The sequence below is a fragment of the Glandiceps talaboti genome, chromosome 10 (assembly GCF_964340395.1).
Source record: "Glandiceps talaboti chromosome 10, keGlaTala1.1, whole genome shotgun sequence".
Taxonomy (NCBI): Eukaryota; Metazoa; Hemichordata; class Enteropneusta; family Spengelidae; genus Glandiceps; species Glandiceps talaboti.
The window spans coordinates 12,206,594-12,231,765 of record NC_135558.1 but is presented as its reverse complement, the minus strand read 5'-3'; the positions used below and the strand labels follow the sequence as shown (position 1 = coordinate 12,231,765).

The 25,172-nt window shown below is 35.9% G+C and overlaps 3 protein-coding genes across 4 annotated transcripts; 1 reads left to right on the top strand and 2 right to left on the bottom strand.

Annotated features, from left to right (window-relative positions):
* Positions 1-163: 163 nt before the first annotated feature.
* On the bottom strand, positions 164-16,616 carry LOC144440562 (conserved oligomeric Golgi complex subunit 4-like). 2 transcript variants are annotated; one of them, XR_013481211.1, is made up of 19 exons: positions 16,509-16,616; positions 15,854-15,936; positions 14,800-14,914; positions 14,302-14,352; positions 13,569-13,695; positions 13,010-13,203; positions 12,055-12,211; positions 11,366-11,537; positions 9,783-9,879; positions 9,051-9,212; positions 8,149-8,234; positions 7,262-7,478; positions 6,668-6,841; positions 5,698-5,874; positions 4,834-4,935; positions 4,092-4,220; positions 3,495-3,586; positions 2,425-3,073; positions 164-2,393 (listed from the first exon to the last, which is right to left on the bottom strand). XR_013481211.1 is itself a non-coding variant. In XM_078129947.1 (18 exons), exons 1-18 carry the CDS (start codon positions 16,602-16,604, stop codon positions 3,031-3,033), a joined length of 2,274 nt encoding a protein of 757 aa, XP_077986073.1. In that variant the 5' UTR covers positions 16,605-16,616; the 3' UTR covers positions 164-3,030. The 2 variants fall into 2 exon arrangements, 1 of the variants encoding a protein (XP_077986073.1); XM_078129947.1 differs by having other exon boundaries at positions 164-3,073.
* A 109-nt stretch (positions 16,617-16,725) lies between these two features.
* Positions 16,726-22,082, top strand: LOC144441164 (ribosomal RNA small subunit methyltransferase NEP1-like). Its single transcript, XM_078130704.1, has 5 exons — positions 16,726-17,009; positions 17,849-17,950; positions 18,933-19,074; positions 20,429-20,640; positions 21,212-22,082. Exons 1-5 carry the CDS (start codon positions 16,884-16,886, stop codon positions 21,323-21,325), a joined length of 696 nt encoding a protein of 231 aa, XP_077986830.1. The 5' UTR covers positions 16,726-16,883; the 3' UTR covers positions 21,326-22,082.
* Positions 22,083-23,100: 1,018 nt separating this feature from the next.
* LOC144440599 (uncharacterized) lies at positions 23,101-25,133 on the bottom strand. Its single transcript, XM_078129985.1, has 3 exons — positions 24,928-25,133; positions 23,897-24,007; positions 23,101-23,628 (listed from the first exon to the last, which is right to left on the bottom strand). The coding sequence occupies exons 1-3, from the start codon at positions 25,117-25,119 to the stop codon at positions 23,101-23,103; spliced, it is 831 nt and encodes a 276-aa protein (XP_077986111.1). The 5' UTR covers positions 25,120-25,133.
* Positions 25,134-25,172: the final 39 nt, after the last annotated feature.

Sequence of the window (25,172 nt, the reverse complement as noted above, 5' to 3'; positions counted from 1 at the left end):
ATACATACATACATACACATACATACATACATACATACACACATGCATATGTATGTACGTACATGTATGCACATGCATTCACACACACATATTCTACTGAGCAGTAGTTCAGTTGTACTTGAATATTTAAATAAACTACCAAACACAATTGTAATAATTTCACTTTATTTGTTTCCCCCAATGAACTCCAATTCCTGACAGGGAAGTACCTCAGGGAACAGGACACAAGCATTAGAATATGAGACAAACACCGGTGTATTCACAAATATTGACAGCTTTCCCTTCCAACTCATTATTGTATTGCCTTCCTCCTTTTAATTTCATTTGAACATGGTCATCATTTTAAGAATCATCAATATTATTTCATGCATACCCTTTGTAAAAATATATACATCGTATCTGTAACCATGTGAGATTTAACCCTACTTTGACCTGTACCAAGTATACATGCATATCTGACCTGTACCAAGTATACATGCATATCTGACCTGTACCAATTATACATGCATATCTGACCTGTACCAATTATACATGCATATCTGACCTGTACCTAGAATACATACATTTCTGACCTGTACCAAGTATATCATGCATATCTGACCTGTACCAAGAATACATGCATATCTGACCTGTATCAAATATACATGCATATCTGACCTGTACCTAGAATACATGCATATCTGACCTGTACCAAATATACATGCATATCTGACCTGTACCAAGTATACATGCATATCTGACCTGTACCAAGTATACATGTATATTTGACCTGTACCTAGAATACATACATATCTGACCTGTACCAAGTATACATGCATATCTGACCTGTACCAAGTATACATGCATATCTGACCTGTACCAAGTATACATGCATGACTGACCTGTACCAATTATACATGCATATCTGACCTGTATCAAATATACATGCATATCTGACCTGTACCAAGAATACATGAATATCTGACCTGTACCAAGAATACATGAATATCTGACCTGTACCAAGAATACATACATATCTGACCTGTACCTAGAATACATACATATCTGAGCTGTACCTAGAATACATGCATAACCGACTTGTAATTAGAATACAAACACATCTGACCTGTACCAAGTATACATAGATGTCTGGCCTGTACCAAGAATACATGCATATCTGACCTGTACTAAGAATACATGCATATCTGACCTGTACCAATTATACATACATATCTGACCTGTACCAAGTATACATGTATATTTGACCTGTACCAAGTATACATGTATATTTGACCTGTACCTAGAATACATACATATCTGACCTGTACCAAGTATACATGCATATCTGACCTGTACCAAGTATACATGCATATCTGACCTGTACCAAGTATACATGCATGACTGACCTGTACCAATTATACATGCATATCTGACCTGTATCAAATATACATGCATATCTGACCTGTACCAAGAATACATGAATATCTGACCTGTACCAAGAATACATGAATATCTGACCTGTACCAAGAATACATACATATCTGACCTGTACCTAGAATACATACATATCTGAGCTGTACCTAGAATACATGCATAACCGACTTGTAATTAGAATACAAACACATCTGACCTGTACCAAGTATACATAAATGTCTGGCCTGTACCAAGAATACATGCATATCTGACCTGTACTAAGAATACATACATATCTGACCTGTACTAAGAATACATACATATCTGACCTGTACTAAGAATACATGCATATCTGACCTGTACTAAGAATACATGCACATCTGACCTGTACCAAGTATACATACATATCTGACCTGTACCAAGTATACATACATATCTGACCTGTACTAAGAATACATGCATATCTGACCTGTACCAAGTATACATACATATCTGACCTGTACCAAGAATACATGCATATCTGACCTGTACCAATTATACATACATATCTGACCTGTACCAATTATACATACATATCTGACCTGTACCAATTATACATACATATCTGACCTGTACCAAGTATACATAAATGTCTGACCTGTACTAAGAATACATGCATATCTGACCTGTACTAAGAATACATGCATATCTGACCTGTACCAAGTATACATAGATGTCTGGCCTGTACCAATTATACATACATATCTGACCTGTACCAATTATACATACATATCTGACCTGTACCAATTATACATACATATCTGACCTGTACCAATTATACATGCATATCTGACCTGTATCAAATATACATGCATATCTGACCTGTACCAAGTATACATGCATATCTGACCTGTACCAAGTATACATACATATCTGAGCTGTACCAAGTATACATACATATCTGACTTGTAATTAGAATACAAACACATCTGACTCGTACCTAGCATACATGCATGTCTGACCTGTACTAAGAATACATGCATGATATCTGACCTTTACTAAGAATACATGTAAATCTGCCCTGTTCTGAGAATATATGCATATCTGACTTTCAAATAACAATTCTATATTGCAGAACAAAACAATATGGATTCCAGGCTACAAATAACCATGCACTATACTGTAGAACAGGACAGCATGGATTTCATAGCCATGCTTTACTGTAGAACAGGACAGCATGGATTTCATAGCCATGCTTTACTGTAGAACAGGACAGCATGGATTTCATAGCCATGCTTTACTGTAGAACAGGACAGCATGGATTTCATAGCCATGCTTTACTGTAGAACACGACAGCATGGATTTCATAGCCATGCTTTACTCAGTGTAGAACAGGACAGCATGGATTGTAGACAACAGCCATGCTATATACGCTTTAAAAAATGATAATGGATTCCAGGCTACAAATAATGTTGCTACTTTAGATTTGGCAACCATACACAATCCATTGGACAAGTAGATAAGCAAGGTCATATGCATAACTTCAAATGGTATCATCACTCAATAGGTCAAAGTTCAAGGGTCAGAAGTAGTGTACACTAGAAGTCAGGTTAGAACACAGTATCCACAGATCCCCATAATCTTATTATATCACAGACGTTATAGTTTAAGTCTTTTGATGTCTTCACTTCTGAAGTCAATTCTGAAAAGAAAAAAAGAAAAAAAAGTGTCAATTTTTGCATGTGGAGTCATGGTGGTTGAATAATGAGAAAGACTTATTGGAATATGCAGGTTGCAGGTTTGAGCCTTACTACTACTGCCATATCTTTCTGATAGACTAAAGTCCTTGTATTGGACAAGATTTCAACCATGATTGTGCCCCTGTCAACCCAGCTGTATAATTAGGGACCTGGTAGGATAGAGGTTGCAATGTGAATGAATGCTTTTATCCTATATCCTTATAGAGGCTGCAATAAAGTGTATGCTCCCTGGGGAGTTGAGTAATTGGAAAGGGATATTGTGTTGCAATAGGTCTGTGCTATGGGTAATAATTGTATAGAGCTTATTAGTGTGGGAAAGCAGTATATATAAACTAATATTATTAGCACAAGTACTAAACTTACCTTAGTGCTAATATTATTCTAACTTCTGCTGGGGTCAATCTCCAGGTCAAAGGACCGGAATTAGGTCCCCAGTAATCTAGGATTTCAGCAACCTAGTGAAGAAGTAGGTACAAGAATGTATTAGTTGACAAAATCAAAGGTAATACAAAATGCAGGTATGCCTCCTTCCACCTCCCTAGGACACCCCCCCCCCCCCAATAAAAAATCAATCACCCACATATAAAATCCAACAATAACAAATAACGTTCCTATAGTCAATATGAAATATTCCAGTTACCCACTTTGTGGCTGTTTTCTACAGAAGGATTGTGTGAGGGCGCCATACTTTTGGTTAAAATGTTTAATAGGACTGTAAAATGGAGTTACTTTGGAACGGTAACTTGGAAACAAATACAATGCGTTTGATCCATCTACTAAAGGCCTTCATCATGGAATGATCTGATACATGATAAAAATGTTGAATACATGCATATCTGACCTGTACCTAGAATAAAAGCAGCAACATTGTTTGGGCAGATTTCAATGGTACATCGTACCTGTAAACTACTTGTACACTTCATCACTTCTAGTTTTTATAAGATTTCATACAAGACTTACCCTTTCTAGATTAAGAATGGTAGCCATCTGTGTTAACCTTGCAAATTTATCTCGAATTGTCCACTGTGTCACTGATGTCAGGTAGCCAACTAAGGCACGCAATTCCTTGTCAAACTGTAAGCCACCGAGCTGTAAAGAAAATCAAGCAAAAAAAAACAAGGGAAATAGTACAAAAATGTAGCAAGTGACAAAATGAAACCTATCTGAAGTCAAACATGTGAACAATGTCTAAGATTCCAAAGAAATCATTATATTGCAAACAAAGTATAAACATATTAAAGAAAAATGTAAGATGGGACAAAATGAAATCATATTAAAATGGAATATTTAAAAAAAGGTCTAAGGCATCAAAAACCGAAATCTGTTCCGTTAAAAATCCCCACATCTATCATTCCAATTTGGGGAGGGAGGGGGAAGGAGAGACAGACAGAGAGACAGAGCCTGACATACAGAGAATCAGAAAGACACATGCAGAGACAGAGAGAGATACTGGGCAACTGACAGTGACAGAGACAAAGATAAAAAGACAGAGGTAGAGAAACAGCGACAGACAGAGACAGAGATAGACTGACTGAGTGAGAGAGAGAGAGAGAGAGAGAGAGAGAGAGAGAGAGAGAGAGAGAGAGAGACTGACTGACTAACTACAACAAAGACAAAGATACAAAGAGAGAAACAGAGACAGACAGAGAGATAAAAAGAAAAAGACAGAAAGAGAGAAAAAGTTGTTCCAAGTAAAACTTACTCTATTAAATACAGACTTCATCACAGCTTTCTCCAACGTTGTCACAACTTCACTCGTCAACAAACTAACCAATGCATCATAATTACTGGTTGTCAAAGATGTCTGAAAAAATAAAAATAAAAAAGATATCAGGATTATGTATACATGTCACCATTATGGCAAGTTGTATTGAAAACCATAGGTTGACATATACCGGTATATACAGACAGGTTTGACAATAATAAGAATAATAATATTTATTTCTTTAAAACCGCTTTACATGTAGAACAAAACATCTCAAAGCGCTTCACACAACTTTGTAAAAAGAATTAAAAAACCATCAATAAAATACTTTCATTCAATAAAAAGGTGTGTCTTAAGATTTGATTTAAAAACATCAATATTTACGCTAAGACGGAATGAAACTGGTAGACAAAGTTCTATATCAACAGCTGTGTTAGTTGTACAGCACACATCCCCCACCCCCACATTTGTTATTGAAAGCATTTTTCACAGCATGGCACAAAACGAGTCTTTGTAGAAAATACACTGCATATTGCATGCTTTCCAACTGTACCTTTGTCTAAATGTTCCCATTTGTTCATGAGTTAGCAAGTGGGAGTTGAAAATTCAGATTTTTTCATGTCACAATGTATGCTCATTTCTTTGTCATTGTTGGATACCTCTACAAGTGTGCATGTGTGTGTTGCACAGGCAACAAGCATTTTTAAGAACATTATTAAACTGTTGTGACTGCTCCTATCCCAGACAGAGGTACATGTACTGTCATCACCTTTCAGTTTTATTTGGCACACCCTCAAATGCAGATTTGAGGTCTTAGTACAAGACTAACAGTCAAGTACAGTGTGTGTTCAACAAACTTACCTTGAATGAAAGTAGGAGTTGTTCTAGATTTATAATGAAATTTTGAACGAAGGGATCATTGGCCTCGTAGTTGGAGAATTCTTCTTCTGTGATATTATGGTTAGCAGACAAGAAAGCATCTACCATGGGTTTGATTCGAGGTTTAATTGCACTGGTATTCAACTGACTCAGACCATACTGTGTACAAAGGTAAGAATATCACTGTCAGAAGTTTGTTTTACAACCCATAACACAAATTAAAGAATTTTCTGTATATACCACAATTTTTTATAGTATCCATATCAAGTACAACGCATAACATCAAAGTAGTTTTCTGTATCTACCACAATCGTTTATAGCATCCATATCAAGTACAACCCATAACACCAAAGTAAAACCTTTCTGTATGTACCACAATCATTTATAGCATCCATATCAAGTACAACCCATAACACCAAAGTAAAGCATTTTCTGTATGTACCACAATGTTTATAGCATCCATATTAAGTACAACCCTTAACACCAAAGTAAAGCATTTTCTGTAATTACCACAATCATTTATAGCATCCACATCAAGTGTAAAAGTACACTGTTTCATTTGCTAATTGACTGCATTAGAAAGGCTACATGCTAGGCTTGTAAATAAACCAATTGAAACAGTATACTTTTACACTTGATGTGAATGAGTGTAGCACATACATAGAGAAAGTGCTTTACTTTGGCGTTATGAGTTGTAAATGAACATCACCTCTTAACTACACTGCTGTGAAGGAAATAAAATGTAAAGTTTTCACACAGACTTTGCTATGATACTTCAGTAAAAGAAACACACAAGTGTTGAGAACTATCACACAAACTTTACTGTACTGCAAAGAAGGAAGGACAAACATGTGCGTTTACGTTGAGGAAAATATATTTTACAACAGTTGAGTAAAAAGAACAACCCAATAAAATCCTAATGACACAGAGAGATCAAAATTGGAGAACTTACTTCAAGTACATCTTTAAACTTGTTTGAGACATGAGCTAAATCAGACAGACAACTCTCCAACTTGGCCCTTCCTTGTTCACTGGCATGTGGAAGTAGTACTGTACACTGGTCTTCCAAACTCTTCTTTAATGTGATCACATATTCACTACTCACTTCTGCATTGTTTAAAGTTGTCTGGAAATGTCAATAAAGCAAATGGTATAGTTGATCATACAGAATAGAAAATAGTGTGTGTGTGTGTGTGTGTGTGTGTGTGTGTGTGTGTGTGTGTGTGTGCGTGCATGCAGGTGTATGTGCATGTGTGTGAGTGCATGGATGCCTGTATGTGTTTGTCAGTGTGTGCATGTGTGCACGTGCACACATGTGAGTGAGTGTGCGTGTGTGTAAGGGGAAAGTAGACCAGTGCAAATATTGTTGACAACTTTCATAACTGAATATTGAAATACAACAACTTCTATAAAGTATGTTAGCAGGACTTATATATGCAGAATAAACTTTTAGCTTGTATTTAGCTAAAATAAATCAAATGCCGAAAAATATAATTATGACTACAATATTTGACATTGGTGATACATGTAGTATACTAATACTCACCAGAAAGGCTGCCTTTATTGCACTGGAATCTGCAGAAGATGTAGGAAGTTTACCTTGCTGCAGTAAATTGTATGCCTGTGTCATATCTAATGTTCCTGATGGGAAACCTGCTCTAAACTTGGAAAACATGACATCACGGAAATCAGACTCAAGGAGATTACAGGCATGGTTTAGCATTGCACATACTCCATCAATACTTGAACTTGAAATAGCTCTCCTGGAGGAAAACAAGAAAGCTAGGTTAATACATGTACTTCAGATAGACATAGAGTTATTGATATCTAGTTTTAACATCACTGTATATTAGTACAAATCTTCAAAATGTGTACAAATACATGTTGGTGATACTTTCAATTCACAATCCCTAATTTATCAATTTCATAAATATATAGATAGTTAATGAATCAATCAACAATTCAGTGAGTGGTGAGTGAGTGAATGTGTATGTGTGCGAGTGAGTGAGTGTGTATGTGTCTGAGTGAGTGAGTAAGTGTGTATGTGTGCGAGTGAATGAGTGTGTATGTGTCTGAGTGAGTGAGTGAGTGAGTGAGTGAGTGAAGGAGTGAGTGAAGGAACAAATAAATGTTTCAGTCACTGAATATATTTCATAAATGAATGAATGAATGAATGAATGGATGAAAGGAAGAATGAATAAAAGTGAACGAATGTATGAATGTATAAAAATGAATAATGATTGAATGAATGAATGAGTAGGTGAATAAGTGAGTGAATCACTGAATTTCATCAATGGAGTGAGTGAGTGAGAGTGAATCAATAAATAAACAAACAAACATACATATGTATGTATGAACGTACGAATGAACAAACAAACAAACAAACAAAAGAAGCAAAAGCAGCAGGATGAGACACAACATTCCTGACATTACCTGACACATTTCTTGACAATAAAGAATGAATCATCAACCATACTAGATGTCTGTAATCCACCCTCAATGCAATCTAGTTTGATAGCCTGAAAAAAAATCAAATACTCAGATAGTTAACAAAACAAACACTCACATGAAATAATGAATAAACTGAGTTGGGTGCTGACATCTTCTGAGCATTGACATACTGTGAAATACTAAATTTTCAAGTGGAATTTATTTCGCTGGTGTGGTTTTTTTTCTGTTAAAATAAAATCCATTGCAGTACTTTTCACTCACAGATACTATGTACACTTTCCTAAATCATCGAAAATTAGGTCAAGCAATATGACAAAATTCTCTTTTGTGAAAATCAAATCCCTTGAAAAATACTATCATAGTATTACCAGTATACAGTAGTATGTATTATTACATATGTACCAGAGATTACTTGCACTGGTGTGTGGGCATACTAGTGGTATTTGTACTGCAGTACATTACAGAAAACATTATTGCATACTTGTATGTAAATGCTATGCAAATGGTGATGCAGTCGTTTGTTTGGCACAAAAGCATGTGATCGCATATTGTCATTTTATGGAAAGTTGTTGTTTCGGATAAACATATGTAATAATAACAGAACCCCCATGCCACATGAGTTCCAGTGTGGTTACTTAGGGGTATTTGCACTCGTGCTTGCAGTATTTTCTGCTGCACTTTTATGAGCGTATCACATGAAAGTACAGATGCAGAGAACACTGAAAGGACTCATGCCAATACCTGAGTATGCCATACTTGCATTCGTGCATCATGGGGTTCTGTCATATTCAGATAGATACAGACACCAAATCCTTTAATTGCCCATGTTTGGGATGAATAAAGTTCTATTGAATTGAATTGAATTGAATTGGAAGTATCTTTACCTTACTAACACTCTCCCTCATGAAGTATTCCTCCATCATTATATAGTTGCCAATGATTTCCTGCATACATCGACTCAACTTACAGTTGATAACAACTTTATCTAACTCAGCAAACCTTTTTTGTTTCTCGGCATCATCAATGTCCAAGACATCAATATCGGTCTATAAACAAAACAAAACAAAAGATAAATTCAATAGGTACAGAATACAGTATCCAGGGTTCTTTACATGAGATTGCATAATATTAATAGTTAACGAATCTAAGGCTCTCTACAGGCCACTTACATAGGGCTTAGGGTTCTCCCAAGGCCAGCGAATAGCAGAGAACAAATCCTAGCTTCTCTACAGGCCATTACAGAGTGTGCAGAACACTGTATTAAGGGTTCTCTTCAGGCCATAGTATAATAGAGAACAAATCAAAGGTTCTCTACAGGCCATAGAGAACAGAGAAATTTGGGTTCTCTGCAAGCTATTATGGGTAGAGAGCACGACAGGCCATTATGATTATGGATAGAGAACACTGCAATTAGGGTTCTCAGTGCAGGCCATTATGGAGTGTACAGAACACAGTGTCCAAGGTTCTCCCCTGGCCATTCATTATGGAATATAAAACACAGTATCAGACCATTATAGAGTACTAAATACAGCATTCAGATTTCATCCCAAGTAATTGTGAAGCAAAGAACACAACACTCAAAAGTTCTTGTCAAATAATTACAACTGTTGACTTACGGTTACTCGTCTTCTTACAAATCGCAGATAGAGTTCAGTCCTGGCATTCAACAACGTAACTTCTGCTAGCATTACATCCAGGTCTCTTGGATCTAATCTAGAAGGCAGTAAAAAAATACTGCAATAAGTCTTTCCTTTGTGGGTAGATACAACAATCTCATCTCATTTCATTAGCAATGTCAGACATTATACATGACAATCAAATCATACACAGTTGTAACTAGGTGACCAGATAGTAGGAAAGGACACTGGTTTGACAAAGGATTTAGTCAAACAACAATGTAGCAGTACTGAGTATCGTACAACCTACTTATTCACTATCATACATATCATACATCTATATTTTAATGACAGGGCAAAGTCAAACTATCAAACGGTAACTTAGCCCAGAGACTAGTCTTGATGTCACTATCTCAAGAAGCTCTCGACACTAGCCCAGAGACCGGTCTTGGTGTTAGTTACTATCTCAAGAAGTTCTCTAGCCAAGAGATTAGCCTTGGTGTGACTGTCTCAAGAAGCTCTCTAGCCCAGATACTAATAGTACTTTGTCTTGCATGGAGTTACTATCTCAAGAAGCTCTCCACATCCAGATACTTGTGTCGGTGCTACTATCTCAAGAAGCTCTCTATACCAAGCCCAGAGATTTGTCTTCGTGTTACTATCTCAAAAAAGCTCGCTACACTCAGAGACTTGTCTCGGTGTTACTATCTCAAGACACTTTCTACACCAAGCAAAGGTTTATGCCCTTTAGAAACACAGAAATCTGTTCAGAATTTGAAATTACTACCAAATGTAAATGGATCTTCATATACTTGTCATTGGCTACCCTCCAAATTTAATTCATGTGGGGCCATAATTACATAAAAGGTTTATATATGGTTTATATAGAAGATACAACTGAGAATACATTGCAGGTTTCTTGAACAAAGGGACAGTATAGGTTTATACAAACAGTTCATTTCCGAGACGTATTTCACATTAATTTCAAAGTTACTTACTTTTCTGAGGCATTACTACTACTAGATTTATATGAAGTTACTTACTTTTCTGAGGCATTACTACTACTAGATTTATATGAAGTTACTCACTTTTCTGAGGCATTACTACTACTAGATTTATATGAAGTTACTTACTTTTCTGAGGCATTACTACTACTAGATTTATATGAAGTTACTTACTTTTCTGAGGCATTACTACTACTAGATTTATATGAAGTTACTTACTTTTCTGAGGCATTACTACTACTAGATTTATATGAAGTTACTTACTTTTCTGAGGCATTACTACTACTAGATTTATATGAAGTTACTTACTTTTCTGAGGCATTACTACTACTAGATTTATATGAAGTTACTTACTTTTCTGAGGCATTACTACTACTAGATTTATATGAAGTTACTTACTTTTCTGAGGCATTACTACTACTAGATTTATATGAAGTTACTTACTTTTCTGAGGCATTACTACTACTAGATTTATATGAAGTTACTTACTTTTCTGAGGCATTACTACTACTAGATTTATATGAAGTTACTTACTTTTCTGAGGCATTACTACTACTAGATTTATATGAAGTTACTTACTTTTCTGAGGCATTACTACTACTAGATTTATATAACATCATCATATTCTGTTGGACTAGTTGAGCCATATTGTCAAACTGTCGATTCTTGATGAATTCATCAATGATTTTTTTGGCTTGCTTGTCACATTCCCGCTGTAGAGCCGACATAAGTGAAAACATCCTACCAGGACCTGCAGAGAGATACATGCATACAACAAAAATGTACAATCAATCTTAGTGTTCTCCCTAACCAAAATGACATAGGGTTTTGGGTGCCCTCTTGATAGTCCGGTTATCATAAAAACAAAAGAAATTATATGGTTTGGCCACTAGTGGTGCTGTTCAGAAGCCATTATTAACCTGATGTGAGGACGATGATAGTTGAATACTTCAGCCTTATCTGACAAAGATTCACCATTTCTATGGTTACATAACAAACGCTGGCTGCATTCTCAACCCGTTCTACTAGCATAGTTTCCAATGACATAATTTTAGGAAATCGAGAGTTGTTTTAGCCACTCTTTGTTAAGATCTATGTACTGCCATGTCCTTTTTTTTAGCCCTAAATTTTCCGTATATGGGGCGCCCTCTGGTGACACTTCTTTCAAAAATCACTGCAAGGTAGGTAACCAGAATTTGGTCCACTGTACCAGCAACCTGAGCGGTAAAAATGCAGTGAGGATATACAACAATAAATTGATAACTCACCGTAATATGTTTCTACTAAGGGTTGATGTATTTCCACAACTCTAGCAATGCCTTCAAACAGTAAGGTCAACGTATCAGCATAGATAACATTAGCTCTTCTATCATTTGTATCTGTTCCTAGTGCAATTTCTAAATTTTGTCGTGCTGTGTTGGCTATCTATAATAGTAATACAAATATTATTCTTTATGTGGTCAATCTTGCTTGCCATTTGAAAGCATGGAACAAAATAAACATTTCCTGACATTGCGAATAGAATCTGTATTTTTGTAACGAATGTATAAATGATAGAGTCCGTATTTTTGCAAACAAACATAAATTTTTGAAAAAATATTTGGCAGTTCATAAAAAGCTTTTGGGATATATCTCTTTCGAAGCGTTATATACAAAGAACGATCTCACAAAAACAGAAATTCATCCTCTGCTAAAAATTGCATGTCTACTTTGTTCATTGCTGAGTACATGAAATAAGAATGCATACTCTGTATAGGTTACAATACAAGAAAACGTTGCTTCATTCAAGGAAAAGCACACAGGTTTCAGAATTAGAACAGTGTAAACCATCATTGACTATTCATATTTGTTTTATTATACCATGCTCAAACCAAGTTGAACAAAAAATATGGAATATATACTCCGATCATTCCATGTCACCACAACATGTGTCTATGTCACTACAATGTGTGTCTACATCACTGGTTCTGCTGTGTTTGAAATATGAATCAAAGCGTTCAAAATTGTCATTACTTTCCATGATTTTTCTTTGATATTACTGGCGCTGGTATAATTATGTTATTCTCCAATATTGTTCTTCATTCAGTCTGAAAATACTCGTGACCTAAGGGTTGTTACTACTTGTCAATCGACTCATAGTTACAAAGGCTCCCCTAGGTCACTCATATTTTCCTTGGTGGAACAAAGAAAAATATTGGGGGATAACATCAAATTATGACTCACCTGTGTACACAAATACATTGAAAATTTAGAAAGTCCTTCGTCATGCATACCCAATAACGGAAAGATCTTGAAAAAGCGTTCCACTGACGCTAAGTCTCTTGTTTCCACCGACTCGTCAAATTTCTGGATAACGATTGCTTTCAACTGTTTCTCTGCTTCATGAAGTAGTTCTAAAGATGCATCCAGGCCACTGTCTGTTGCAAGTAATATTTTGAAATTGAGTAAAACAAGATTTAAATATGACAATGTTCTAAAAAAAAAACCAGACCACCCCATTTTTAGTGTTTATAAGTTTAACTGGTAACTCTCACAAATTCTCATCCTTTTTAGATGAGCGTTGGCGGTTTAACATAATATGCACCTTTGAAATAAAAACCTTCAACTTTTAATACCTGTTATTTTGTTGAAGAAATCTGCAGCCTATTCTCAGTTAAATTCAATTTTTAAAAAAAAATATGTGGTCACTGTACAAACTTTTTACAAATAGAGGTCAAAATGATATCAAAATTAAATTCTAATCTGGAGTAACTTGTAACTACAATTTCACTCTTGTACAAACCTTCTTTAGAATCTGGAGTGACTTGTTTGAGTACATTTTCGTCCAACGTCAGGTATCTATGTACATGTGCTGCAGCCTGCTCATAGTCTTCATTTTGCAAGGCAGTCTGAACTCCATCAGTACAGAACTGTTTGTTTAAGAAGTACATAAGTATAGATATATAAATAGCTATCACCGTGATACTATCAGAGGTATGAGTCACATAGACACCAAAAGAAACCCACTCATGTAACCAGTCATCATGCTATACGGTAAAAAACAACAACCCTATGGTATTGTGTCAGATGTATGTAACAAGCGCTCAAAAACGACAGTAGATGTAACAGCTAAAAAGAAATTGCGAGTGTACACTACATTAGATTTTAATCAGATTGGGGTCTATGATGCCATCAAAGACATGCATCAACAGTAACAGTATACTTGTCATAGTTTAAGTATGGTTTTATGTAAGGGTATTCACTCAAGTCAAATAGTTAAATCCTCTCTCTCCCAACTTATCCTTAGTTGTGTATAAACAAATACTCCCTAGACAGAAAGAGGATTGAAAACTCAGCTTGTGCCACTTTTAATAATCTGCAGCAACCATACTGTAAACAAATGTGTCAACTCGGCTATAACCCTTTATGTTCACTTTATGTATCTAAATCAACAATATCTGACCAATCACAACGTAGTGATTCAAGCTACATACTATGTTGTAATTACTCTAAGATACAGCTAAAATGTGTTTTACCTTCAGGTCAAGTACATCATTAACTCTGTGGATGGCTTCTTGGACTCGGCTCTGAAATTTAAAAAAAAAAAAAATTGGATCTAATTTTATTGGCCTTTATTCTTTCAAGCTGGCAATTTTTGTGACTCATTCAATGTTGTTATGGTGATAATTGTCAATTGTTTGTACTTGATAAAATACCAGACTTTGGCAAAAAATTTATGTTTACCATTAGATGGTTGGTCTCAAATTGAAAGACTGACTTTGTGGTTATTTTGAGACCTGTAAGAGCATAAATATATTTGATTGGCTGCAACCAAATCTTGTTGCACTGTGCAGGATATTGGGCAGTTTTTTACAGTCAGTCGTGCTTTAGAAGCCTGATAGGGCTGAACAACAGGACGTATCTGACAGTCTAATTAACATGTTGTATCAATAGTTTCAGTTTGTGTCTATCTTAGTTACCTGAAAGCTCAGATTCTGCTGTCAAAACAGACATTTACTGAAAGGAAGGCTTACCTTAGCTAGATCCAACTGTCTGACTTTACTGCTTACATTTTCAGCAAGGTTACAGGTAAATGAGATCATACTATCTAACTGTTTGGCATCTGAATTGACTAACTGGAGATTTGGTCTGAGGAGGAAAAAGGGAAGAATAAAAAAACAGAACAATATAGTATATTTATATGGTATCAGCTAGTGTGTGAAGTTTTGTCGCATTATGTATGAACTTTGTGAAAGTATTACTGATGGCTTTGAAAACGTTCAACATCAGATCTGAAAATCAAAAGTCTTTCTGAGGGGTCCACTTCTCACTTTTGCTTACTTTCAGAATGCATAAAAAAATTCAAATTAAGACACAATACAAGAAATACATCATCATAGTGTTCTCTCCAAGAACTTTTTTACAAGAGGGCTCAGAAACCAGTTACTACCCCACGTTACCATTGCAAAGGGTCTATTTTGGGTCTGATGGCTGTTTGGATAGAATGCTTTCATAAATTTAAAGATTTTGGAACATTGATTTTTATTTTATCTTGTTACAGAAATTACAGAGGGCTTGGTGCCCTCATTACTTCGCTTGTCCACTCACTGGATCTGAGATTCTACTACACTTATTCTCTATCTAGCTTGTCCTGGTAGCAATTTTAACTTCTTTTTTTGACTTTTGAAAATATCCAATCACAAGGAGTGATTACACCGCATAAAAATGTTTGATTATGCAAATGAAGGCATTGTGTAAATGTACATCACCAATGAGCATGCGAGTTAGCATGAACCAGCAAGATAGTTAACAAGACTGATATTATGTAAATTTATGTATGGGCATTCAAAATTCAAATAATGGACTTTGGGTGTGTGGTTAAAATCACAAGTTGAAACTGATATCAGGACAAGTTGGGTAGCGAGAAAGTGTATCGGGAGTCACAGGTCCAGTGAGTAGGCAGGTAATCATTGCCTTGTCAAGGGAGATAATTCAGTAAGATTGTAACAATGATTTTAAAAGGGGTTGCCTTCATTAGTAATTTTAATATTAGTTTGTAGTACATGTGTGCTGTACATTTGTACTTACGCCATTCTGTATAATGTACTCATTTTACCCTCAAGTGAAACTTGATTGTGAAGTAACATGTCAATCTCTTCTGTTATCTCATCCTGTTAACATCAAAAGAATATATTCATGTTGTTACATTATATATTTAATAAATAACAATATAAGCTTTTTCACTGTCACTTGTCTATATATCTGTCAGTATCAGTATCAGTTCAATTACGTTGAAGAACCAATTTCTGGCATATGATCAACCTGAGACACTGTGAGTCTCTGTCTGTCTGTCTATCTATATGTTTGTATATATATGTTATATATATATTTATTGTCTATATTATATATATATCTTGTATTCTTAACAACATGTATATAGTATTCTGTACATATATATACAAACTAATATATACATATATATAAATATATATTAGTTTGTATATATATGTACAGAATACAAGAATACTAAATCATATATGTACAAGAAATACTAAATATAGTCAGTGTAATCACTGTTCACATGGTGTCAACAGAAACGTGAAGTTAAAGTTGAACTGTGAAGTGAATCAAAACATAGCCAGCAACAGTGCAAGGATGTTTCACAGGTTTCGTCATATTTAATCTACGCACACACTCGGTATCGACTGGGTAGCAAAATACATCGAACACTATAGACACTTGCCTCTTTGACTGATAAGTTGTCCAATGCCTGTTGGATTTGAGCCGAATCGGTTAGATTTTCGATGTTTTCTTCACTAGCAGACGTGGCGGCAGCCATGTTGACGTTGACACTCATGGTGACATTTCTACCGGTGATGGCGCTGTGAACAAACCGGAACTGGGAAAATACCCTGCCTCGTTTTGGTTACACAACACATGTGTCTCCATATGCCCGAAAGGTCGCGTATAAGTAGTCAGCTCGTGCATCGTGTGTACTCCTGGTCTTTTTGTTGGGTGTTGTACTTTGAGATTAGTTTTACCCTCTTTCTGTTTCTGCCCCTACACAAACGAGATTCCTATAGGGTTGTGTTCTTGGACACCAGGGAGCTGACTTCAAATGGCGTCGACCAGTGACGACGAGGGGAACCCGAAACCGGCGAAAATACTGAAAACACTACATCACAAGGACGAAAGAAAACGACTTATAGTTATCCTAGAGAGAGCATCGCTAGAAACTGTCAAGGTAATAAGTTGAACGTAAACACATTAGATTAACAGTAATGATATGTTTGTTATGTATGTATGTATGTATGTATGTATGTATGTATGTATGTATGTATGTATGTATGTATGTATGTATGTATGTATGTATGTAATGTATGTGTGTGTGTGTGTGTGTGTGTATGTATGTATGTAATGTATGTATGTGTGTATGTATGTATGTATGTATGTATGTAATGTATGTGTGTGTATGTATGTATGTATGTATGTAATGTATATGTGTGTGTATGTATGTATGTATGTATTTATTTATTTATTTATTTATTTATTAATGTATTAATAATTATGATATTTATCTATTGGCCATTCAGTTAGCAACTAGTGTACATATAATATACTGTATACAGTATTCACACTATCAACACCATGGCCATTGTCCTTCTACAACTCAATTGACACATACACAGACCAGTGGGCCTAGAATCATGTCTTGCCGTCAAGATATCTTATATACTTGAAAAGAAGACAAATACTAGTAGTCAAGTCTAGATAATGTATAATATTGGCCCTCCAAATACCGTTGTCTGGAAAATATATTGTTCCTGGTTCCAAGAATCAATAGGACAGTACAATATAGTTACTTTGGAACGGTAAATTGGAAACGAATGAGACGTTTCGATCCATCTACTACTGGTCACCTTGATCACGCAATTATTTAATTATTCAGCATTGAACTTGAAGTTTGTCTCTTGTGACAGTTCTGTCAGTTGTTGTTGTTGTTGTTGTTTTTGCATTATTTGCACATATATGATACATTTCTCCTGTAATAACTTGTTGAATACTTGCATTTCAATTATTTAGGTTGGTAAAAAGTTTGAATTAATGAATTGTGATCAGCATAAAGGCCTAATGAAGAAATTCAAGAAAGATCCTGCCAACTACAGACCAGATATTGCACATCAGGTAAGTACTCATAGACAAATAACACTATTTTTCAGATAGGATAGGATGCTAGCTTCAGAATCTGCAGTACCCTTCAGTCATATTTTGATTATGAAGCCATTTTTAAAACGTACACATTTAAAACGTTGGTGTTGTAATCGGAATCAGATTTAAGGTTGTTGCAATATTGATTCATATCTGAAAAATGGATGTGAAGCTGGACCATTCTTGTTGTAGTCTTGGTGGTATTAATTTTTGTATCTGATGGTGGGAAAAGGATGCTAGCATTAGTTACTGTTTGCAAAGTTATTTTTAACTGATTCTGATTCTGAAATCAACTTCTTTGTAATGTTCTCACTGTACTGTTTTATCAGTGACTACCAGTAATCAAAACGTGCCTTAAACTACCGCTGTAATAACATGGTTCTTTAACACCCATTTTGTTGATGGCTTTATGCATTACAATATCGATCAGCTACCATTTTGCTGCCTTACTTTGCCAAATCTGAGCTGACTTCTTGTATCCCTTACGTGTGAAATGGCTGGAATTTCGGTAACCTGAATAAGGCATGTTCACCCTTCATCAGTCAGACACCAAACTTCAAAATCAGGCTAGATAATTATCCCATTCTTTGATACAGTGCATGCAGTAGCAAGCTACAATGATAAAAGATTTGCACTTCAGGTAACCACCATTTTCAAACTGTTTTTGAATAGCCATGCCTCAGACATTAAATACAAATAAAAACTGGTGCTCAAAATGGTCGCATTGACAAGATCATTAGGTGCCAGTCAGTTTCTTAGCCACTTTTGAACACACTACATGTACCTGTGTGACTATTTTAGATGATACATGACGTAGCAAGACTAGTAAGAAACCATGCTTGTTGGTGGTGTGTATAAACATACATGTACCTGATCTTTGTGCAAGGTTTGATTGCCTTCTTACAAATATATACATGCCACTGTACAAATCTCATTATGTATTCTGCTTGTTTTACAGTGCCTACTGATGTTGTTCGACAGTCCTCTAAACAGAGCAGGCTTGTTACAAGTTTTTGTACATACAGAAAATAATGTGTTGATACAAATTAGTCCCCAGACAAGGATACCAAGAACTTTTACAAGGTTTTGTGGTCTAATGGGTTAGTCTTCGTCATATTTTACACAATGTACATGTTTCAGACTGTCCCCTTATCTCATGACAATCAACACATGACTTGTATGCAACAGTTGGTTACAGTAGCATCACATCTTGTTTTTTGTACTTACTACAACCCTAGAAGCAAATGTGTAGAAATGCTGCTGATCAGAACATTGTTTTATCAGTGGTGGACAATAGGGAACTTGCAAACCCGCCATGTTGAATGTTGCTTGGTGGGAAATGTGATAATAAATTCTAATCAAATAGTATTGTAAACAATAATGTTACATTGTTTTTAATGACAAATAATCAATTCATAGTCACCCTGACCTTTGTGGGAGGTTTATTTTATCGGTAGCTCCAGGTTAGGTATTATGATAACCACAGATAATCCCATAGTCATTTGCGTCTGAGCATGCTCAGTCTGGATTGCAAGTTCCCTATTAAAAGTGGCTATTAAAGTGCCGAAAAGTCTTCTTATCTGACTATCAAACAGACATATATTGATACAAAAACAATAGTGATTAGTTAATAATAATAATGTCTATGACGATATGACTGACTGAAATTCTTAGAACATGTTTTCCAGTATTATAATGTTCAGGCATCAAATAAGGACTGGTTTAGCTGGTAAAAACAACTAACTACTTTGTGATTTTTAGGTGGCTACTTTTTCAGGAGTGTATGTTTAAAAAATCTTTGTTTCTACCACGTCACAGTTTGGGTTGTTATTGGGCAGATGTGGGGCATATCAAGCTAAGCTTGTAATCAGAACCCATTCATCTGAAACTCAAACTCAATCTAATATGACAGAACCCTGTGAGTGCAAAGTGTGGTGTACTTAGGGTATTTGCACGAGTGCTTGCAGTGTTCTTGATGCCTGTACTTTCACAAGCTTAGCAAGTGAAAGTTCAGCAGAAAACACTGCAAGCATGAGTGCAAATATCCTTGAGTACCCATACTGGAATCATGTGGCATGGGTTTCTGTTATTATTACATATGTGTATCTGAAACGGCAAATTTCCATAAAAATCATTAAAATCCCACACAATATCACATGATTTTGTGTGTAGCAAATGATTGTGTCCTCATTAGCATATCATTTGCATGCAGGTATGCAATAATGTTTTCAGTATTGCATTGCAGTGAAAATACCACTAGTATGCGCAAGCACCAGTGCAAGTAATCTCTGGTACATATATAATAATATACTATATTATATATCCATTGTTGGACAGATTCATGGCTCCCCCGTCACAGATATTACTGCCTACATTTCCAATTTACCTGCTACTTGTAAAATTAGCTACATCCCTTGTTTTGTTTTTTCTTACATCCATGGTCTTGTTTTTCAGTACAACTCCTACACAAATTAAGTATCCATGCAGCAGATGGTCCACAGAAGTTATTGAAGGTGATTAAGAACCCTGTCAATCAACATTTACCAGCTGGATGTACCAAAATCTGTACGTCTTTTCAGAGTGAAAGATGTGTGAATGCCAGGGAGTTGGTGCCTACATCAGCTAGTCCTATTGTGATTGTGATAGGTGCCATGGCCCATGGAAAGGTAACTCATATGTACATACCTTGGTTTCTAATATTCTATACTCACCTCTTGTTAATATGTACATGTACTTAATAGCTGAGACCTGCCAAAATAAAGATATTTTGTTCATATACCAAAAGATATGGAACAAAAAGTATATCATATATCATGTAGTTATTTAGCAATAAATTCTCTAAAGATTACCAGTAATCTTGATTATGAATTGGCCATTAGGATTATATGGGATCATTCTTTCTTCTTACCTTTCTCTTTGCTATATCTCTGCCAAACAACCTACTTTTATCACACCTAGATTTGAATCCTAATCCAAAGAGGCCCTTTTAATGTATATATACCTCCATGTGTACTGCAGTGGCCGTATTCATCAACCACACTGATACACACATACATAGACACATACATGCATGCATACATACATACATACATACATACATACATACATACAAAATGTACATATGATACCTACCTACCTACACACACACACACACACAATCCCTCCTCAAGGAACTAATGTGAGTCTGCATTTACTCAATTGTTTACACCCAATTTGTTGTTTGTTCTATTTTCTTAGGTCTCTGTTGATTACACAGAAGAGGACGTCAGTATAAGTAACTATCCCTTATCAGCTGCTTTGACGTGTGCTAAGATATGTTCAGCATTTGAAGAAGGCTGGGGAATCCTATGATGCAAATGTATATCATGTTTTTGTACATCTTAGTTGTCAACTTGTTTTATTTTCAATTTATTTTCTTTCCGTTCAAAGAAAGACAAATATATAAATATTTCCCTATATTTCCCCAACTTACACTGCTTAATTAAAGGCCAAGGTTTCAATCCCAAGTTCTTGTATTTGATATTATATTATCAGAGGATTAGAAAAAGAAAGGCCAGTAAGCAGGTAAAATGTAGCTGAGTTATCTAGTCATTTTAACAGGGTTCCCGCCAAAATGTGATATTTGTCACGCACAGCTCTGTGTCATGATACGTTATGGTACTTTGCACATTACATTGCAGAGTAACATTTTCTTTTATCGTACGACACTTTTATGCAAAGCAAACTTGCAGCTAACTAAGATAGACACAAATCAAAACTTTTGTTGCAACATGCTGCTATAAGCCATTGAATCTGCGTTTCCGCTGTCGCTCATTTTTTTGTAAATTTACGAAGGTTTTAACTCGGTCATTTATTTTTAATTTTCTAGACTTTGTGATCTTCCAGTTTACATTTTGGGAACTTCCAATGTTTACCCTATCTTGATTACAGTGTGATTTTATCTGCATAACCAAGGCACTGCTATCACTGTCTCATGTTATCTACTACATTGAACAATAACAATTTTATATTATGTTTAACCTAGTTAGCTGAAAGCTGGCTTTCCACAGGCAGTAAAACATTTCTTCCAAACTTACTTTGTTTTACATAGAATTGATTGAATGGCAATTTAATTACACATATTTTTAGTCATTTTGGCTATGTTCATGTGACATGAAAATAAGAAAATAAAAGCATTTATACAAATCTCTGCATTTAATTGTTGTGTTTTTCTCCTACATGTGCTGTGGCTATCTGTTTATGTTGTCACCAATAGTCTTGGTTACCCAGACTTCTCTGTTTTCCCCAGCATATGCTGTGGCCAGCTGTTTATGTTCAGTCACCAATAGTCTTGGTTACCCAGACTTCTCTGTTTTCCCCAGCATATGCTGAGGCTCGCTGTTTATGTTCAGTCACCAATAGTCTAGGTTACCCAGACTTCTGTGTTTTCTCCTGCATACATGTATGCTGTGGCTAGCTGTTTATGTTCTGTCATCAATTGTCTAGGTTACCCAGACTTCTCTGTTTTCACCTGCATATGTTGTGGTTAGATGTATTATGGAAAAGGGTACGCGAGGTGACCTCTGAGCTCAGGGTCATCAATAATCTCAGTTACCCAAACTTTTCTGTTTCTTCTTGTGTATGCTATGGCTAGCTTTTTATGTTTAAAGCCCAATGTCTGAATCCCACATTCTCACATCATATCAGTGGCGCCATAAAGATTAGATAGAATCATTCTTTTTTTCAGGACCAACTTTTTCTATAGCACAGTCAGACAATGGTTTGTCACACCTAGGTTTCAATCCTAATCCAAAACGGGTCTACCATAAACAGCTTACAGACCTATTGTCAGCTTTCTAATCTTATAATGCTACACCAGTACCAAGCACAATAAGAGGCTTCACACTGCAACATGTAGAGTGGTCTCTCACAGTCCCTCTATCACATGTGGTTTGGGCTTAGTCAGCCTTTTCAGCCCGGACTAAACCAAGTTGGGTTTAGACCAGCCGAGCGCCTTCACACAGTAATCTTTAGGTTGGACTAAATAGTAAGCCTTAGAACAGACCAAACTGTCCAAAGTGAAGCCCCTAATAGTTTTTCAGTGCTACAGACCTCAAACTGAGAGGCCCTTAGAAACAGATACCATTTCAGGAGTACTTAATCATACACTGACAGGCACATGTATTTGGTTCAGCATCAAGATTTTGATTCCTCAAAGAATGCTGTCCTTGATTTTCTTCTTCTTGATGATGATGATGGTATTCTGAGCCCCCACTGCATTCTCCTTGATGATGATGATGGTATTCTGAGCCCCCACTGCATTCTCCTTGATGATGATGATGGTATTCTGAGCCCCCACTGTATTTTTCTTCAATTGTATCCATAAAGGAAAGATCATACACTGGATAATCTACTATTAATAGTTCGTCTTCATCATTTGTCGCATCTATGAATATGCCATCAAGTTGAGCAGTAGCAGTCTTTCGAGAGCACCGGTTTTTGCCGACAGGACAGTCAGAAATTGGAGTTGTGCGGGAATAACAATGGTCCAGCTTTACTGTGGAATCGTCAGGGTGTTGTGTACCGGTGTCAATCATAGTCTTACTACAGAAACACCTGCACTGGCTGGGATCCGTTTGTGTACTAGCATCAATGTACAGTTTTGATGCAATATACTGTAGGAGAAAAAATATGATTCATCATTTCAGAGGTGACCAATCTTGATACCAGATTATGAAATCCATTTTTTACTAATATTAAATGCAGCATATGTTTTCTAAGTAATTATGTCACAAGTAAATGTTTCACGCAAATAAAAGGTGTTGTACAGACTTTCACTTTGAAGTACAATGAACCACACCAAAAATGTGTCATTCTACAGACATCAGATTATCTAAATCATAATAAAAATCTACACTGTATACACACCATCATGGAACTTACTTGTTGACATCCTTGCACCTGTATATCTCCTTCTTTCCATGTTTTGCTAGGTAAACCTAACGTTGGAATGGCGCCATCTCTAAGTCTCCTCCGTGTATCACCTATTTTACCCTATGACACAATAGAGATAAAAGCATGATTTTTGTGAAAACAAATGGTGAAGGTGTCAAAATGATCATGATGCCAGCCTTTCACTGCTGACATCCCAGCCACCTAACGTTATGTCACTAGTAAACATAAGGTTCCAGCCACGGCCTGGTATTTTATAAAGTACAAACAAATAACAACAATTATCCTTCTTATCACCAGAAGTAGAAACTATTCTGCCTGATTTAAATCTACATAATGAATTCTGTTTGAACTTCTAATCACAAGTTCAAGGTGAGCCAATTATAATCTTTTGAGCTAACCTACAGCATGCACTGCAGGCCTACAGAGCTAAGTAAAGACGTGAGTGGTAACTGATAATGTGGCACGATGACATACCATGCAGACTATATGTATGTAAGCTTGTGTGTGTGTGTGTGTGTGTGTTCCAAAGAGTGGATGTGATAAGATACTGAGGGTAATGTGCTAGAGTGTAGATGTTGACCTAGCTCGGTTCCAACAATATCAATAGTGTGCCCACCTAGTCTGGAAGTTCTGGTCTTCAGCTATGCTAATGTGCATCATAACACAGGAAACAATTAATGCAGTACTTTCACACAAATTGATTGTGATGGTGATATTAGTGGGAAACTGCCAATGCCTATACGATTATCAATGTGGTGCTAAGCGAAGGGATCCATTTGACTTTGAGTCCAAAACACTGATTCCGGGTCTTGTGCGCCCCCCCCCGCCATAATTACTGAAGGCTCCCTAACCGTAAAGTTTATAATTCGTATCGATCTCACATGATTTTACAATTTTTAGACACCTGTTATTATGCATTGAGTTTTTTTTTCATATTTCAAAAATAACATTTTGTGAATTTAGAATCAGTTTGATCATTTTTTTAAAAAACATAGCATAAAATAAACATACATACATACCTCTGCAACAAACGAACTATCATCAAAGTGCCATGAACACAATCTAATGTTATACGATGAATTGTATTCTTTGTTGATCTTCTGAAACCAAATCTTCCTTATTTGCTCAATTTTCGGAAACCGATGGAAGGTCACACCGTTATCTTTGTGTCTAGAGTTTGCTTTACAACCAGGAAAGTAGCAATGTACCATGGCGATAAACACAACTATACTAAACTACAGAACTCAATTAATTAAGTGCAAGA

Coding starts and splice junctions, on each gene's coding strand:
- LOC144440599 (XM_078129985.1), bottom strand. CDS start 25,119: ATGGTACATTGCTACTTTCCTGGTTGTAAAGCAAACTCTAGACACAAA. Junction 24,008..24,927: donor ATAGTTCGTTTGTTGCAGAG/GTATGTATGTAT, acceptor ATTGTGTCATAG/GGTAAAATAGGTGATACACG. Junction 23,629..23,896: donor AGGTGCAAGGATGTCAACAA/GTAAGTTCCATG, acceptor TTTCTCCTACAG/TATATTGCATCAAAACTGTA.
- LOC144440562 (XM_078129947.1), bottom strand. CDS start 16,604: ATGGCTGCCGCCACGTCTGCTAGTGAAGAAAACATCGAAAATCTAACC. Junction 14,353..14,799: donor GACAGTTGGATCTAGCTAAG/GTAAGCCTTCCT, acceptor TTTAAATTTCAG/AGCCGAGTCCAAGAAGCCAT. Junction 3,074..3,494: donor AGAATAATATTAGCACTAAG/GTAAGTTTAGTA, acceptor TTTTCTTTTCAG/AATTGACTTCAGAAGTGAAG.
- LOC144441164 (XM_078130704.1), top strand. CDS start 16,884: ATGGCGTCGACCAGTGACGACGAGGGGAACCCGAAACCGGCGAAAATA. Junction 17,951..18,932: donor GACCAGATATTGCACATCAG/GTAAGTACTCAT, acceptor CTTGTTTTACAG/TGCCTACTGATGTTGTTCGA. Junction 19,075..20,428: donor AAGGTTTTGTGGTCTAATGG/GTTAGTCTTCGT, acceptor CTTGTTTTTCAG/TACAACTCCTACACAAATTA.